Here is a 15,278-nt window from a genome sequence, read left to right as displayed (position 1 = left end):
CAGTCTGCCCCCGCCGACTCCGCCCCCGCCGACTCTGTCCCCGACCTGCTCCGCGCTGGCCCCGCCCCAGCCCAGGCCGCCGGGGCGCCGAGAATGATGTCATTCGCCCCCTTGATCCGGCGATGCAGACCACCACCCTGGAGAAGGCGCCGCACGTCCAGGGGTGGGGGACGACCGAGGCCGCTCGTGCGTCTGTCTGCTGGCTGATAACAGTATTTTACACGCAAGACTGCAGGGCGACACGCACGTACAGTCACATCTCTCAAGTCCCTTCAGACACGGATTTGACGCTCAGGCTGTCTGCGGATGCAGAAGTGCACAGCAGGAGAACCTGCCTTTGTTTTGCGTTCCACACCTTGTTCTTCAGTGCCATGCTCACCCCCACTGCGGCCGCCATCACTTCATTTCATTTTAGTTTGAGGTGTCAGTGAGATAGCTCCTCTTTGTAGGGGGAAAAAAAAAAATCATCTCTTATTGCCTCAGGGAAGAAGCAAGGCAACACTTACAATTATTTGCCAGCAGAAGACAGTCATTGTAACAGTGTGCTGTTAAATGGCTTTCCTTAGAGCTAAAACGCATTGAGGGAATACAGCTGATGGATGTTGCTATTACAGAAGAATAGTTGCCCTTTTTCTTCTTGATAAATAATTCTTGTTGGAATTCAGATCAATTGAGTCCTATGTGTTATGCAGCCTGTCAAAAATAAAAACTACAGATAAATTTGGTAAGGTTTGATATGTATCAGTTTTGAAATTTAAGGAGAAATGTTTTGAGGGTGGAAGAAATCTAGTAAGACTTACAGACTGATTCTAGGGTTTGTTTTGATCTAATTTCTTAAGTAGCACAAACTTTTCTGTGCCAATGTCATCATCAGTGTGTGAATGCTGGTGGCAACCAGGTGAGTAATTACAAGAATAGCGAAGGAAAAGCTTTTCCCCTGGGAACTATTAACTGATATAATATTGGAAAAAGGCTTGTATTATAGGAATGTTAAATAAAACTTTTAGAAAAGGAAATGGCAATGAAAGAGAAAGCCCTGCTTACTGGATTCTGATCCTCTGCATTCTGAGTCTGGCTCTCACCATTCAGTTGCCTAAGTGACGTCATTATTCCAGATCTCTGTTGCACATCTGTGAATCGAAGGGGCTGAACAGAGTGACCTGTGATTTACACAAGATAAAGCCCTGTGAGGACGAGACCATGGCTCTCTCGTGGGCATGTCTCAGCTATCTCCTGACCCATGCCCGTTCGCCTAACGGCCTCTGAACTAAGGCTTTTCTGCATCTCTGACGTCGGGTAGATACCTAGACTTGTGACTCTCAACTCGTCGTTCATCTTTAGATGTTGAAACTAACTGCCCAGTGGATTTGGTACAACTACTGTACTTTCTGCTAAAAGTCCCATCAAAATGCTCTCAAGCTTTTTTGTATTTTAACCACATGGGAAGTTATACAGGGACTTTCCTGTGTGGTTTAGGGTCATCGAAGTTCCCTGGAAGGACCCTCTCAACTTTGAGAAATAACTTAATCTCTAAGATAACTGGAAGTTTTCATTAACTTGGTGAGTTGGCCTCATCTCCACTTCTGAGATGACTTCTGAGGACGGGGGGTGAGAGGGCTTCAGGCAGTCAGCTCTGGATCCTCCTGGCTGTGCTGGAGCAGAGCCACGGTGGCCAGCAGCCTGGCAGGAAGGAAGACTCGTTGCCAAAAGCAGGGCTTTCTGCCCTTATTCCCCCAGGATGCACCCTGCCTGAGGGCCTGGGGCTGCCCTCTGGAAGGCATGTGCAGAGCTGTTCCCAGTACTGTTCCCAGGACTCAGACGAAACCTTGTACCTGTTCATATGCACCACATGGAAAAGTGAGAAGGAAAAGAAAACCATTTATAAACTCCCGGCACGAGGTCACCACTGGCAGCGCGTCGCCGCTTCCAACCCATCCTGACACGCAGGTGGCGAACGGCTGTGCTAGCAGCCGGTCGTGTAGTCCCAAAGGAGGACAGCAGTGAGAAAGGAAAACCCCACGCATCTTAGGTTTCAGGGCTCTTAATCAGTTTACATCAGGGAAAGTGTCAGTTGGTTTATACAGAAGTCAACTCATTAAACTTCTGTATTTGTTAATGATTGCAGTGGCCAGTTGAAATGGATGGAGAGATTAAATTCTAGTTTAAAGTGAAGTCAGTCTTTCGGATCATGGCACGATTAAAACAAAAACAGAACAGAAACCTTTAAATCGTATGTACGTGTATTCTAGCCCCCTGACTGCCACTGCCAGCTCCGTGGTCCTCAGATCCCCTTGATGTTTCTGAGTCTCCGCGTACTGTTTCCCTCAGTAAAGTGAACAGTCCAGTTAGATTATCTCTAAGGTCTTCATTTCTAAAGTACGTTCGTTACCTAAATTTGCCTTAATGCTGCAGTGGATACGAATCTTTTAAATCAAACAACTCATTTTCTTCCTTACAGACTTCATTTGTTGTTGACGAAGTGAGCAACATTGTAAAAGAGGTAAGAGGAGAGAGGCCTGCTTCTTAAATGTTCGATTAATGGATTGTATGCGTGAAAATAATGTGTTTTAAATACTGTCTTGGAATTGTTTCAGCTGAGCCTGTGTGTTTTGGCATTTCAAATAACAGTTTTTACTTCAGTGACTATCTAGATAAGAATTACTCCCATATTATGTAAATTATATATTTTAAATCAGACGGGAAATTTTATACACTAGCGTTATTATCGAATGTTACGAAGCCTTGATTCTATAACCTTTTAGCATAAAAGAGTCATGGTATTCAAGTAAATGTGTCCGGTGTTTAATGAAGAAAGTAAATATTTCTTTTCCAGTTATTCAAGACCCGGTGATCCAGTTGGGGCTTATTTGTTCCTTTGTTTTTCTTAACATTCCTAAACTACCCACTTTATCATTATTGACCACAGTATTTTCCTTAGAGATGAGAATGGGAGACAAAAAAAAAGGATATTTGTTCTTCACTTATTCAAAAAATACAGGTTGAGGGGACAGGCAGGGGACTAACCCTCAAGGAATTTACATTATAGGGGTGGGGCAGGTATTTTTCAAATAATCACACTGGAAAGTGTGAACTTGAATTCCCCGTTGGGTCACTGCCCTGCTGGCTGCTGTGAGGGAGCCAACCCCCCTGTGAGTTCAGAGCTGGGATCCGGAGAGTCAGTAGGGGTAGCATTAACTTTGGGACAAGGGCGCCAAACGTTCCAGGCAGGGGCCACCTGTGCAGAGGCTCTGTGGCCGGCTGTGTGTGTGAGTTTGAGGGACTGAAAGGAAGCAGGGGGGTGGTGGGAGGAGTGCAGAGAGCTGGGCAGCCTGAGGCAAGGCTGAGGCTGGAAAGATCCTCCCAGTCAGCTTCCCTTCCTGTGTGAGCTGAGCAGACAGCAAAGCCATTGGCTGAAAGAAGGTGGGTAGATCACCCAAGTTTGCCATTTGAGGTTATGTATGTGATTTGGAATTGACTCTAATACAAGTTATTATTAGTGCAAAGTGTTGACTATTGCCAGAGAGATAAAAGAATCACAACCCATTTTTGTGAACACAATCAAAAAGCAAAATGATTTTGTTCTACCATATACATTAATCGGCATCAGGCACAATTTTCCAGTTGCTTTGCAGGATCTGTAACAGTTTGCCCTTCATCTTTTTCTAAATACAGTGTTTGTTATGAAGGGGCGGGGGGAGCAGGAAGTGGGAAGTGGAGTTGGCTACGAAGTATCCTCTGGCCTCACTTGTTCTCTGCCTTAGCTTCGACTTGGTTACCAGCCAGCAAGTACAGTTGAAGGGTAGACCCAGCCAGTCTCCCCGGAATCTTGAAGTGACATTGCGATGTTGCCTTCACATGGTCACGAGCCTCCATAGCTTTTCTGCCCCTGGTGATAGGTTGACTGTGTACTCGAGCTATTTTAAGTGTTGGGTAGCAGTCAATTTGGGTGAGTCCAACACTGGAGTTTACTTACCTCCCTGAAAAACAGTGAATCGCAAAGTGTGTCGAGGGGGAGTCCCCAGAGTTAGAGGTCTAGCCTGAGCAAAGGCTCTTTGGCAGTACCCAGATCTGGTAATAACCTGGTCCCTTTAAACCAGGGGTTCCTGTGCCCCCAGCCCCACTTTATGCTCTGAGCTGGGGAGAGCGAAGGACATGGAGAATGAGGAGCTGTGATGATGGGGGAGGGGGTAGGGGGGTGCCAGATGACCAGTGTTTAGAGTGACTACTGGAGTCCCAGGATAAATAGGAACTTCTGTAGGCAGAAATCCGGGTGTGACTGTGGGTAGCTTTTTGTTCCTCAAAAACAAAACCACTGGGCTTATGCACTCTGTAGTAGGCCCCAGTGCGTCACCAACGTGCACAGCTCAGGCCATGGGACTGTTTTTCTCTCCGTCCCTCAGGACGGACTTGGTGCTCAAGGAATGTTTTTAATTTAGGTCATAACTGTCATAAAAGCTCAGTTTTCTGGTTTCCAGCACAGAAGTCAGAAAAGGGATAGAGAAGAAGGCTGATTAGAAGTAGGCATGCTGGTGTCAACACAGAAGGCCCAGAAAATCATAAAATGGGGAGATCCTAACTAAACTTGAGCATGAGTAGCGGCAAGGGACCGTGCATCTTCCTGAATAACCCCTGAAGCGTACAGCGTGAGTGAGCCCTCCTCAAAATACAGCACAAAAAAAGACGAGAGATTTCAGAATAAAGAAAATTCGTCATAAACTTAAGTTTTGGAATACATAGTTCTTTAGTTATCTGAAAAATACACTTATATGGTAATATTCCCAGAAAATGCTAAGGAAGTATTTATGAATACATGATCATTTGGATAGGTTTGTACATTGTCGGTTGTACAAACAGCTGATAAAGTTCCTGTATCTACTATACTTTTAAGAAAGGAATAGGCAAAGTAAAATATTTTCTAGTGTCATAGGAAAAATGTTGCTTATCACCAGGTACTAATAGCAACAGTGAATATTAAATTCAGTCAAAATGTTAAAAAATTTGACATACTATATAATTTAGGATTCTTAAAAACAAATATAAAAAATTTAAATGTGACACTTAAAAGGTTTTATAACAAAGGAGTCCTCTTGGATAAAAATAAGCTTGCATTTTATGCAAATTGTATTTCATTTCTGAGCACTAACGGGAAGGTGGTTGGGGTCATTCTGCTAACGGGGGCCCCCTGCACTCTGTCTTCTAGGCTATAGAGAGCGCCATTGGTGGCAACGCCTATCAGCACAGCAAAGTGAATCAATGGACCACGAATGTAGTAGAACAAACTTTAAGCCAACTCACCAAGCTGGGAAAACCATTTAAATACATTGGTAATCGGTTTTTGCTTCTCGTATGTACTGTTGGTGGTGCTTTAAATACTGATCAGAGGCGAGTCTGGTGTCAGAAGAGCGAGTGTGGCCGTGTGGTGCCCAAGCTCAGAGCTTTCTGGAGAGGTGTGTCACTTTAGTGGCGTGCGTTATTTTTGGTTGTAATTGCCATAAACTGGCCTGTTTGGCTGCGGGAGCAATTGCGGGACACGCCTAGGATTTGACAGCATTTCAGAGCACATGCTTTTAGAACAAGTGTGCAGCGAAGGGATGTGTGTGATGAGTCAGTGTCGTAGGACCGGACAGTCTACACCTGTGATTTTTATCATGAGCGTCAGCCACGTGATTGACATACATATTCTAAAAGTGGGCAAAGAGAAATTAGTGTTGCCAAGTAGATTTCTCTAATACAAGTTTGTTTTAATTGAAGTGACCTGTGTAATTATGCAGAAGAATGGAGCAGGATTACACACGGCAAGTTCATGCTTCTGGGACAGCTCTACTGACGGTACGGTTTCCATTCCTTTGGTGGAAGTTTGTCGTGGGCATTTTCCCAGTGGGTTTGCAGTGCCTCTGGGTCCATGCTGAGATCTAAGTTATTCAGAACGGGGTGTGATGACCTGTGTGCTCGGCTGCTTCATGTCTTTGAACGTGTGCTTCGTAGTCACCTTTTAAAACGTTCTATAGAAGAGACTTGCCAACCTTCTCTATTTATGTATCGTAAAGAGGTGGGCATTCGAGCGTTTCAAGCTTTGTGTGAGAAATCAGACGGTCGCGTCTCCGTCGCCCTAAGTTCCGGTGCCCCTGTGCCTCTGCCCCCCGCAGGGAGCTGCACGGTGCGATGGGAGAACAAGACCATGTACTGCATCGTCAGCACCTTCGGGCTGTCCATCTGACCCCTGCCCCTGCCCCGTGACCACTCTGCTCTCCTGTCTCAGCGTCTGCGCCGTCTTTCACCGCCAGCTGTGATGTCAGTGTGGAACACCTTTCCTGTTCTAAGTGTTCTTTGTGGCACTCTCAGAATGTAGAGAAAGTCCCCAGATGACAGCACTGTTCTAGGAACTGCACACCCCAGGCCGGAGGGACCGTTCGCCATCGGCAGTCCCAGGCCTGTGTCTTAACTCTGAATATTTCTGCTCAAAGGTGCTAAAATCGGAAACCTGCTAGTGTGAATCTTTCTCTACTCTCTGAAGTGATTCAGGTACACTAATTTTCCATACTTTGTACTTTTGTTAGAATAATAAATTATTCCAATTTAAAGTTTGTGTTTTCCTTTATGGTCTAAATAGTATCACAGATGAATCATTCATATTTAGTTGGCAGCTGTAGAATCTATAAAACAGTAGATAATGAAGGAAGAAAACTTGCAGTTAGGCTCTGGTCCTCTCCAGTGCAGTGATGTGCTGACATCGCCCACGGGACCAGGATCCGGACAGCTTCGCGGTGTTCTGGTCGGATTTCTATCTACCCCTGGCTTCGCACCCTCCTAAAGTTCCCCTCTCCTGGAGCCTGAGCTGTGGGAAATGGGCAAGCTGATTTCCGCTCCCGCAGCCGGAGAGCTCTGACGCACACACTTGGGCCACGTGTGCAACACTTTAGCTTCTACTCCCATGTTCTCCACTTTTCAGTGGCAATCACATACACACACAAAATGTTTAGTACTTTAGGGTTTGCAGAATGTTTCCATAATCATTTGGTGTCTCCAACAATTATACCGTCATTCATAAATCAGGTAATGTGTGTGGAGGTTATCTGATTGATTTAAAGTCATATCGGAGTAAGTGAAGAGATGGGCCCCAAACCCTGGTCCTGTGACCTGTCTCATCTTTGTGCTTGTCCAGGGGCCAAGTTAACATGGTAATAAAGACACTTCCATGTCCACTTGCCGAAATGAAACAAGCCCTGCTCTTGTCCCGAAAACACTCAGGTCTGTCAAATTAACTAAACGAGCAAAGAGCAAACAAATCAATACATAGAAATAAGGACCGAATAGTAAAAATTTATTAACATTTACCAGAAATGTAGTCTCAGAATGAAGGTACTCCCACAACATAAGTTTGCCACAAACATTTATTCATTTTTGATTGATTACAATGCTCATTCACGGATCGGGTGTTCCTGTGCTCATTGGCAGTTCAAAGAACTAATACACAGCTCTGTGTTTCCTTTTGAGCTTAAAGTTTGTTTTATTTTACAAATATTTACAGGTTTGGTTTTTTTGTTTTTGTTTTTTTTGTAAAAAGGCAGTTTTCAGTAGCAGAAAATCCTATGTTTCATAGTATGGTATAATAGTTACCAGTATATCTAAAACGTGAAATCAAGAAAAACAAGATAAGATGTCACAGACTAAAGCAACTTCCCTTTGGCCTGGGGAAAAGATTTTTCAAAAGTCTAATCTCTAAGGCAACTGGTTTCTAAAACCCTCAAAATACATGAATATACTTTAGTGTTTTAAGTCTAGTTTTCACTAGATGTCCCTTTTAATCATCCCTTCTATGAGATTGTTTTTCCCTGTTAAGTTACCACATTATAACTTATTTAAGAATAACTATTTTCAGTAAAGAGTTCATGAAATACTTGAGGCTGGTGACATTTGTAATCTGTCCATTTAGCGGTTTGGGTTTACGTAAGTATCTAAACTTACTGCAATCTGTAATTTTATATACAGGAACAATCTTAAAAACCTTTAATATATTTTGTATATCCCTTTCTCCAGCCTTTCAAATGGGGCTTGAGAGAAATCCCCCTCAATGCACTGCTGTAATGATTTAATAATAAATCAAGCAGACCTGTTACCCACATGGATAATGAAGCTCTCTCCAGGGAACCCGAAACACCTACGGCCATCTTCCAGGTTCCTCCAGAGGGGACCAGTATAGAAATCATCCCACAGATGGTGTTATTCAAGTCATCACCGTGGGAAACTAAAGTCAGCCCTTGAGTTCATAATTTAGTTTGCAAAATTTTGATGTTTTCCAAGAAAAAAATTCTTGGTACCGTCTATAAAGTTTCTGGTCAACTTTACTGTTTTAACCTAACACCAGGGCACATATAATATATACTAACTATAAGCAAAATTTTGCATGGAGTATGTAATATATTGATATATATGATATACCAGGAAGAGACACTGAAAATACTGTTTTCCCCTTAAGTGCTTTCTTTTGTAATTTTTTTTGTTTCCAACTTAGTTACAAAAAAGTAAATAAATACTCCCATATTTTTAATTTCCTTGGTGCCTTGATGAATCCATATATGAAGATATCAGTCATCAGTTTATACTACAGGACAAAAACATTTTTAAAAGTTCTAAGGTGTATGGTTAAATGCCTCGAATATTTTACATTTACTGATAACAGCATTTCAAATTATAGGCAATTATTTGATAATGATTAAAACGTAAACTATCACATACTAGAATACATTAATCAGCACAAGTTTGTCAGTTTACATAAAATTATAGTTAGTCTTAATAGACGTTGTAAAATTTGGTAATTTTTTTCAATACCTCTGAGTACACAGAATCAATAAAGTAATCACACCGTTGCAAATGTAAAAACCATGTAAACTTGAATTACCCTTGCAATTATAGTTGTTTTAATTCAAACATTCATATTTACAGGTTTCAAAAACATAAATGGAATTCATATTAAAGGTACATTAGCATTAACGTTTAAATTAGAAAGGTATGAAGTTATAGCGAACAGCTCATGAACCTCTGTAAGGTCCCAGCACTGCCTAGTGTGGAATACAGTTTGTAGCTATGAATGGTACTCTGAGCGTTAATGCATAGATGAGCAAAACGTAGGAACGGTTTGCAGAGCGGAGCAATGATCCTAGACCTCTGTTCACCAAGAGGCACCACTCAGGATGCCTGCGACAGTTGTATATAAACCGTTCAAGAGAGATGCTGAGCATGTCAAGGGAAAGCAAAGGAGGTATCCATTCTAGGCATCTGTCTTTGACAAAAAGGAACTGGAAAGTCCCCAGGGCCTTCTATGATGTCACAGATTCAGCAGCTCCAGACTTTTCTTTCCCACAGGGAGATTCATCTGTGACCACTGTGTAAGACGTACCCAACAAGCTACCCTCTACCCAAAGATTTTCTTCCATAAGCCATCTAAAATGCTTGACTTTCATTTATCTAGTTTGCAAATGAGAAACTGAAAAACTTTTTGGCAATAAAGAATCTGTATCAATCATCTGTTTAGCTTTTATTTTAAAAAGCTCTACGGGGCGTTATCTGTAGCAGAGCTGCAGAAATTACTGCTTATTGGAATTTAACGGACACCCTCGTCCCACCCCAGCCACAGGGATACCCGCTCGTGTGCATGCACGTAACGTGCACACGTGTTCACGGAGGTCCTTGGGAAACTGGCAGCAGGACCTTTCCCCTGGGGCCGGCAGCGTGTCAGTCATCTTACCCTTGCCCTGGAAACCGTACCAAACCCTCCTGAGAACGCCACGCACTAGTCCTGCTCTGGTGGTGGAAGGGCCAGAACCTGCCCGCCCACGGTTTCCCCAAGCAGCTGTTCCTTCACACGACGAGGGGGGCTGCCAGTCACTTAAGATGCTTGGTCAGCCAGAGCGCAGTGTCCTTGTGAGGGGTCAAAAACGATGGTACCATGGAGCCGGGAAGAAAGGAAGAAGAGGTGTGTCCCATGCTGTGGGCCCCCCTCGCACGCAGAATCTGTTATTTAAATAAGGACACACGTCTCTCCGCTAAAACCAGGAGTAATTTCGCCACTGAAAAGAGCGAGCTCCGTCTGATGTCTTTGAACGGGGATTTGGCTGTTTAACCTTATCGTTAGCGCCTCTCTTCCCAAATAAAGGCAGCCGCTCTAACAAATTTGGGCCAATCTTTAAATTTGTCCTTAGTTTTGGCTTTCCTTTCAAAGATACGTAACCAAATAAGGACCAGGAAATCTCTGCTTATGAGACGAGTCTGAATCTGGGCAGGTGCAGGGAAAGCCAGGATGGTCGCTCAGGGCAGCAGGCCCCGGACACCTGCCACCGCCAGGTGCTCAGTCACTGTCAGAGCCCTCCTGGTACTGTGCTCGAATGGCTTGGCCGTTCTGCAGGGGCATCTCTTCATAGTCGCTCCTGTTATAAAAAGACCTTTGACACCAGTCCGCTCTGGACAGCTCTTTATTCTCGTCCGCACTGAGAGCCATTCTAGCGAGAACTCACTTCGTAGCTTCACTCTCAGTTTGTCTCCACCTGGCAGTGCCCACTCCTCATCTCTGCCCCGCCCCCAGCACGGGCCCATCGTCCAGAAAGAACTGTGCCCCCTGTGGTCACCGCCCCTTGGAGGGGCTCAGCAAAAAAGACCACTCAATTTAAGCCTGGATAATGTGGAAACAGACCCATGGAATCACGTGGCACTCGAGGTAAAGGAAATGTCCTGACACCTCGAAAACAATTTTAGAGCGATGAACCCGTTCAGTAAGCGGGCGAAGCCGTCAGGCCGAATGCGCGCGTGGGGCGCGACCTACCCGTAGATGACGTCGTCCTCAGAGTCGTTCAGCATAGAGAACGCAGGGTTGTCTTTCAGCTGGGACTCTGCAAACCAACAAGAGCGTGTTCCCGTGATCCGCCCGGGAGGAGGGCGGGGCCCAGGAAGGGCTGGAATTCATCCTGGTCACCACGCAGGTCTGCGTGGCCCAAACAAGCCATTCGTTCTGCCCCTGGGCGTGTTTCTCGCCCGCCAGCCAGGGCGGCATCAGGGCGGCATCACTGCGTGGCCGCGGCTACGAAGACTGACAGGCCCGGGACAGAAGTCCCGAGCAGAGCGGAGCAGCCTCGGGCACTCTCTCCTGCGTCCGCAGGGGACGGGAGGGAAGCACCGCTTCGGCCTGCCTGCCCCCTCCCACCCTGGGGCCTGCGGCTAAGCGTCTGCGAACAGAGTGGCCGCACCTCTCATACAGCTGTCATGAAGCTCAAACGAGGCGCTTCAGGTGCTTTGAGAACTCACACGGCGGAAATGCTGGGGGTGGTCCCGACATGCTGCGCCCCCGCCCGGGTCCCAGGAAGCGCTCACCCTGTGCCCTCCCTGTGCGACAGGGCTGTTTGTTTTTGTTTTGGCTTTCTGGGGAAGGGCTGTATGTCTTGGCTTTCTTGTGAGTGGCCATGGCACCGATTCAACAGACTTAGTTTCACACGGCTGATGGACATGATGCTTGTAGGACCCGCTAAATGCCGTTCCCCATCTTGTGCTGTGATGACACAGCGCATGCTGTGTTCTAACTAAAAGTCGGGGCCATTTTTAGTGACCTCGTCTCTCTCCGCTAGCGAGAAGGCGCTGTGGGTTAGCCAGCACTAACGGGGAACCCGGGCCCCAGGGCGGCTTACCATACAGGGCGTTCGTCGACGGAGAGTACACGAAGGCCAGCGTGTAGAGGTAAAAGTTCAACAAGCCGTACAAGGACAGGAACTCAGCTGGTGGCACTGGTCAAGGGAAGTAAGCGACCCCGGAACTCCACGCTCGGACATGCCGACTGGCCTCGCCGCTCCTGCCAGCCTTTCTGCTTTCAGTACCAGTCCTTCCTGCTGCCGGCCACCGCCCAGTACCCGGGGCTCCGTGACCCAGACCTCAGGACGCCACAGGGCAAGCCCGCGGCCAGAGCTTACAATAACCCCTCAAGGGCACCTGCAAGTAGCAGGTGAACCATGGTATCTCCTGTCCGTGGGAGCGTCTCGGGGGGCAGAACCCGACGTGATCAAGCCAACGGCAGGAAGGCCACGCGCACCGGGTGAGGCGAGTGTGAGATGAACCGCACACACACCCTCCAACCGGTCGCTCCGAACCTTTGCTGGACTACAGACCCCTCTGAGAATCTGGTAAAAGTCTGATGTGAAATTTAGTCACAATTTGAAAAATCATGCATTAATAATTAATAATAATCTAAGAATGCAAGAGGCCCCAAGAAAGAACCCAAGATGTAAAGGATTAACCCCAAAACATCCCGGCAGATGCCGTCACCAGCGGGGGAGTGGGAGACACACACGGCCCATCGAGCATCTGAGAGTTCACCGTGGAGACACCAAGCCTCCCCGTCCCTGGCCTCAGGCGCCCACGCAGGGACAGAAGGAGGTCCCGCTGTTCTATGAGCCCTCCCCGGGGACACAGGCTTAAATTCCCTGTGGACACTGCATCTGGGTGCATCTGGGCCATGGTGCGAGGGGCCCCTGGGCTTGAGTCCACATGCTTAGAGGCCCTGGGGCCGGGTTCGCCTGGGGAGCCTGAGCTGCTGTCTGCCGAGGGTCAACGCTTCCCAGGGCCGCGCTGGGGCCAGTGCAAGCGCCCCCTCTGCCCCCGGGCTCCGCATGCCAGGCCACGGGGAGGTGACCTGCCCCTTCTTGATGCTCACAGACCTCACACACTAACTGCTCGTCTACAGTGCATTCCTGAAGCCTGGCGGCGTCCCATGAGAAGGATATAATTCTGGTAGTGAGTTGACAGTTCAGCTACAAAATTGTCTTGTAATACCTGTGCTCCAAACCTTAAATAAAGGATGACAATGCTGGAAAAAAGGGGGGCGGGCGGGAGAATGTGTGAAATATACAAAGAAACAGCACTGGCTTCATTATAACCCACTAACGAGTCGTTACAGTCACTGTTAACAGTTACAGTCTAGTCCCTATTATTTCTGCATGGAAACTTGTCCCCCCCCACACACACACACGCACACACGCGTGCACACCCAACCCGTGCCGCTGGGTGCTCGGTCTCAGATCCAGGAGGGCCAGCCGCTGGGACAAAATCAGCTAGCCCTGACACCCGCCATGTCAGTCTTGGTCAGGGCCTTGAAGCATCACCTGGGCACAGCCCCTCCACTGGCCTCTCTCCCTCAGTCCTGTTTTCGAGGCTGTCCCCTGCGACAGTTACCAGCTCCCCTGAGGGAAGCCCGCCTCCCCAGTCACACTTCCCTTTCTCCACAGTGACCCACACGGTGAAGCAGACACCTGCCTCCGACACGCGACAACGGAGGCTCTGATAACGGGGGTCCAGGCTCGCCCCTGAACCACCCATGACCTCCACCAGCACCCCGCCTTTTGTCACCCTTCCCTGTGGTCCATTCTCCACACGCAGCCAGACTGACCATTAATAAAAATGTAAATCAGCTCCCTTCCCCTCTGGCCTAAATCCCTCTGGGGGTTCTCATCACTGCAAACACCCTGACTGCTCCGGCGGCCCCCCTCCCTCCCGTCCCCACTTCCTGTGACACTGCGGTTCCTCCTCCTGTCCCGCTGCCTGGGCGACCACCCCATGTGTTTTTAGGGCTCCTCCTTCAGGCCCCAGGCCAAATATTCCCTCGGAGAGACGCCCCTTACCCAGCCGCTTTCCCCCTGCCATCGTCATCCCTCTGGCACCCAGACGATGTATTTACTTGTTTTTCACCCTCTTCCTCCATTGACTGTAAATGCCACGATTGGGGAGGAAGCTGTCTGCCTGTGTAACAGTGTAGGCACTCGACACGTATTCGCTGCATAAACAATGAGTGCCCTTGAAACTCAGATGAAGAAAAATCACAAAAGCATAACAACTTCTAAGACAGACTATATAGAAGGAGTGTGTGTGCGTGCGTGTAACAGGATATGAAGGTGTGGGTGCGTGTGAGACTGTGAGAAGTTCAGAGACGACACTTGTTCCACTGACTACATATAACACATGTGGTACTGTTTTCAGGGGAGATTAAATGCTGAGTAAAACTCAGGGTCACGTCAAAGTCCCTCTGAGTTCTGACACTTTGGGGAGCACAGCGCACAACTCCTGGAGGGCGGAGGACCAACCTAGACGCCCACAGGAGCACGGAGGTAACTCAGCCAGCCGGGTGAGCACCCTGTGGCTGAGGTTCCCGTGCTTCCGACAGGCCATGTGCCCTCCCTGACCTAGTGACCACATGTGGCTACAAGTACCCTAAAATTAACTCTGTACAAGGGGAAAAACGATATTCAAGAGAGGAAAATAAATACTCGGTTTTGTGCCTTTCGAGAAATAAAGTCGTCTTACCTAATGACAAGCACGACGAAAGTCAACGCAGTCAGAAATTCGAACCTGAGGTCTGAAAAAGAAAGCAATGCCCATGAAACCACCACAGTAAATGCCATGCTCGTCCCGGATGAAGATAAAGAAGAGCCTGCTTTTCTCTGGACTCGAAACAGGCCCAGGGGAAACGCTGTCCCACCTCTCCAGAGTCCAGGAGGTCCCCAGACTGGGGGAAACGAGGGGACTTGGCCTGACTCAAGGACGAGGCGAGCCGCCCACCGGCCGCTATGCAAGGTGTGATGCTGGTAGGATCCAGGCAGCTCCCACAGCCACGCTGGCGCCCAGGGCCCAGCTGGCTTCCAGCCCACGGCCTCCCTCCTGCGCTGGCCCAGAGTTATCTCTTCTGTCCCCGAGATGGAGGTGCTGGTCCCCAGCCTGTGGGAACAGGACGAATCCCTGGGTCTTCCCCTGCAGGTCAGGCCACTTGCTTGGTGCCCTCCAGCCACTCCTCCCCTCCGTGGGAAGCCACCTCCTGACCCAGGCTGCACTGGGCGTTTGTGAAGTGGCACTTACCCACGTAAGGCATGTGACGTAGCTCAGAACAGGCCCGCACTATCAGGAACAGGAGGTATAAAATGTAGACCGCTGTCACCACCATGAAGAACATTTTCATTCCCTGCAATGAAACAAGGTCTCAGAGCTGCTCTTCCGTCCAGCGCCACGTGCAGGAGGAAAGGCCAACGTTTCTAAAAGGGACCCAGAGCCCTGAAGGTCACTCTCTAAAACAGAACAAGGAGATGCTCAGCCCCCATCCTTGCTGGGAGAGCAGGCAGCTCCACCCAAGAGGACCCCCAGCCCTCGCTAATCAGATGACAAGAACCCACACTGCTTCCCTTGCATGTGCCAAGCTCCTAGCGCGCGCGCGCGCACACACACACACACACACGGCCTGGAACGTAGTAGGTGCT

At 48.0% G+C, this 15,278-nt stretch overlaps 2 protein-coding genes across 2 annotated transcripts in view; one reads left to right on the top strand and one right to left on the bottom strand.

The window, feature by feature from the left end:
* Positions 1-1,764: 1,764 nt before the first annotated feature.
* On the top strand, positions 1,765-6,581 carry DYNLT1 (dynein light chain Tctex-type 1). The gene is made up of 5 exons (XM_015591897.1): positions 1,765-1,857; positions 2,459-2,500; positions 5,201-5,324; positions 5,752-5,829; positions 6,147-6,581. The coding sequence occupies exons 1-5, from the start codon at positions 1,780-1,782 to the stop codon at positions 6,215-6,217; spliced, it is 393 nt and encodes a 130-aa protein (XP_015447383.1). The 5' UTR covers positions 1,765-1,779; the 3' UTR covers positions 6,218-6,581.
* Positions 6,582-7,373: 792 nt separating this feature from the next.
* The window catches only part of TMEM181 (transmembrane protein 181), a 33,483-nt gene continuing 25,578 nt past the window's right edge, over positions 7,374-15,278 (bottom strand). Inside the window, exons 12-17 of the mRNA XM_025049047.1 lie at positions 14,884-14,986; positions 14,335-14,386; positions 12,762-12,844; positions 11,673-11,762; positions 10,817-10,883; positions 7,374-10,424 (exon numbers count right to left, since the gene is read on the bottom strand). Coding sequence (XP_024904815.1) covers positions 10,346-10,424; positions 10,817-10,883; positions 11,673-11,762; positions 12,762-12,844; positions 14,335-14,386; positions 14,884-14,986 — 474 coding nt within the window. The 3' untranslated portion in view covers positions 7,374-10,345. The remainder of the gene's footprint in view (positions 10,425-10,816; positions 10,884-11,672; positions 11,763-12,761; positions 12,845-14,334; positions 14,387-14,883; positions 14,987-15,278) is intronic.

Source organism: Pteropus alecto, unplaced genomic scaffold (genome assembly GCF_000325575.1).
Source record: "Pteropus alecto unplaced genomic scaffold, ASM32557v1 scaffold195, whole genome shotgun sequence".
Classification (NCBI taxonomy): domain Eukaryota; kingdom Metazoa; phylum Chordata; class Mammalia; order Chiroptera; family Pteropodidae; genus Pteropus; species Pteropus alecto.
The sequence above is the reverse complement of the archived record's forward strand: the minus strand, read 5'-3'. Positions and strand labels throughout refer to the sequence as shown.

Bases quoted from the DNA above. Each gene is read 5' to 3' on its own strand.
- DYNLT1 (XM_015591897.1), top strand. From the start codon at position 1,780: ATGTGCAGAGCTGTTCCCAGTACTGTTCCCAGGACTCAGACGAAACCT. The intron at 1,858-2,458 runs GTGAGAAGGAAA...TCTTCCTTACAG, and splicing joins CATATGCACCACATGGAAAA to ACTTCATTTGTTGTTGACGA. The intron at 2,501-5,200 runs GTAAGAGGAGAG...TCTGTCTTCTAG, and splicing joins TGAGCAACATTGTAAAAGAG to GCTATAGAGAGCGCCATTGG.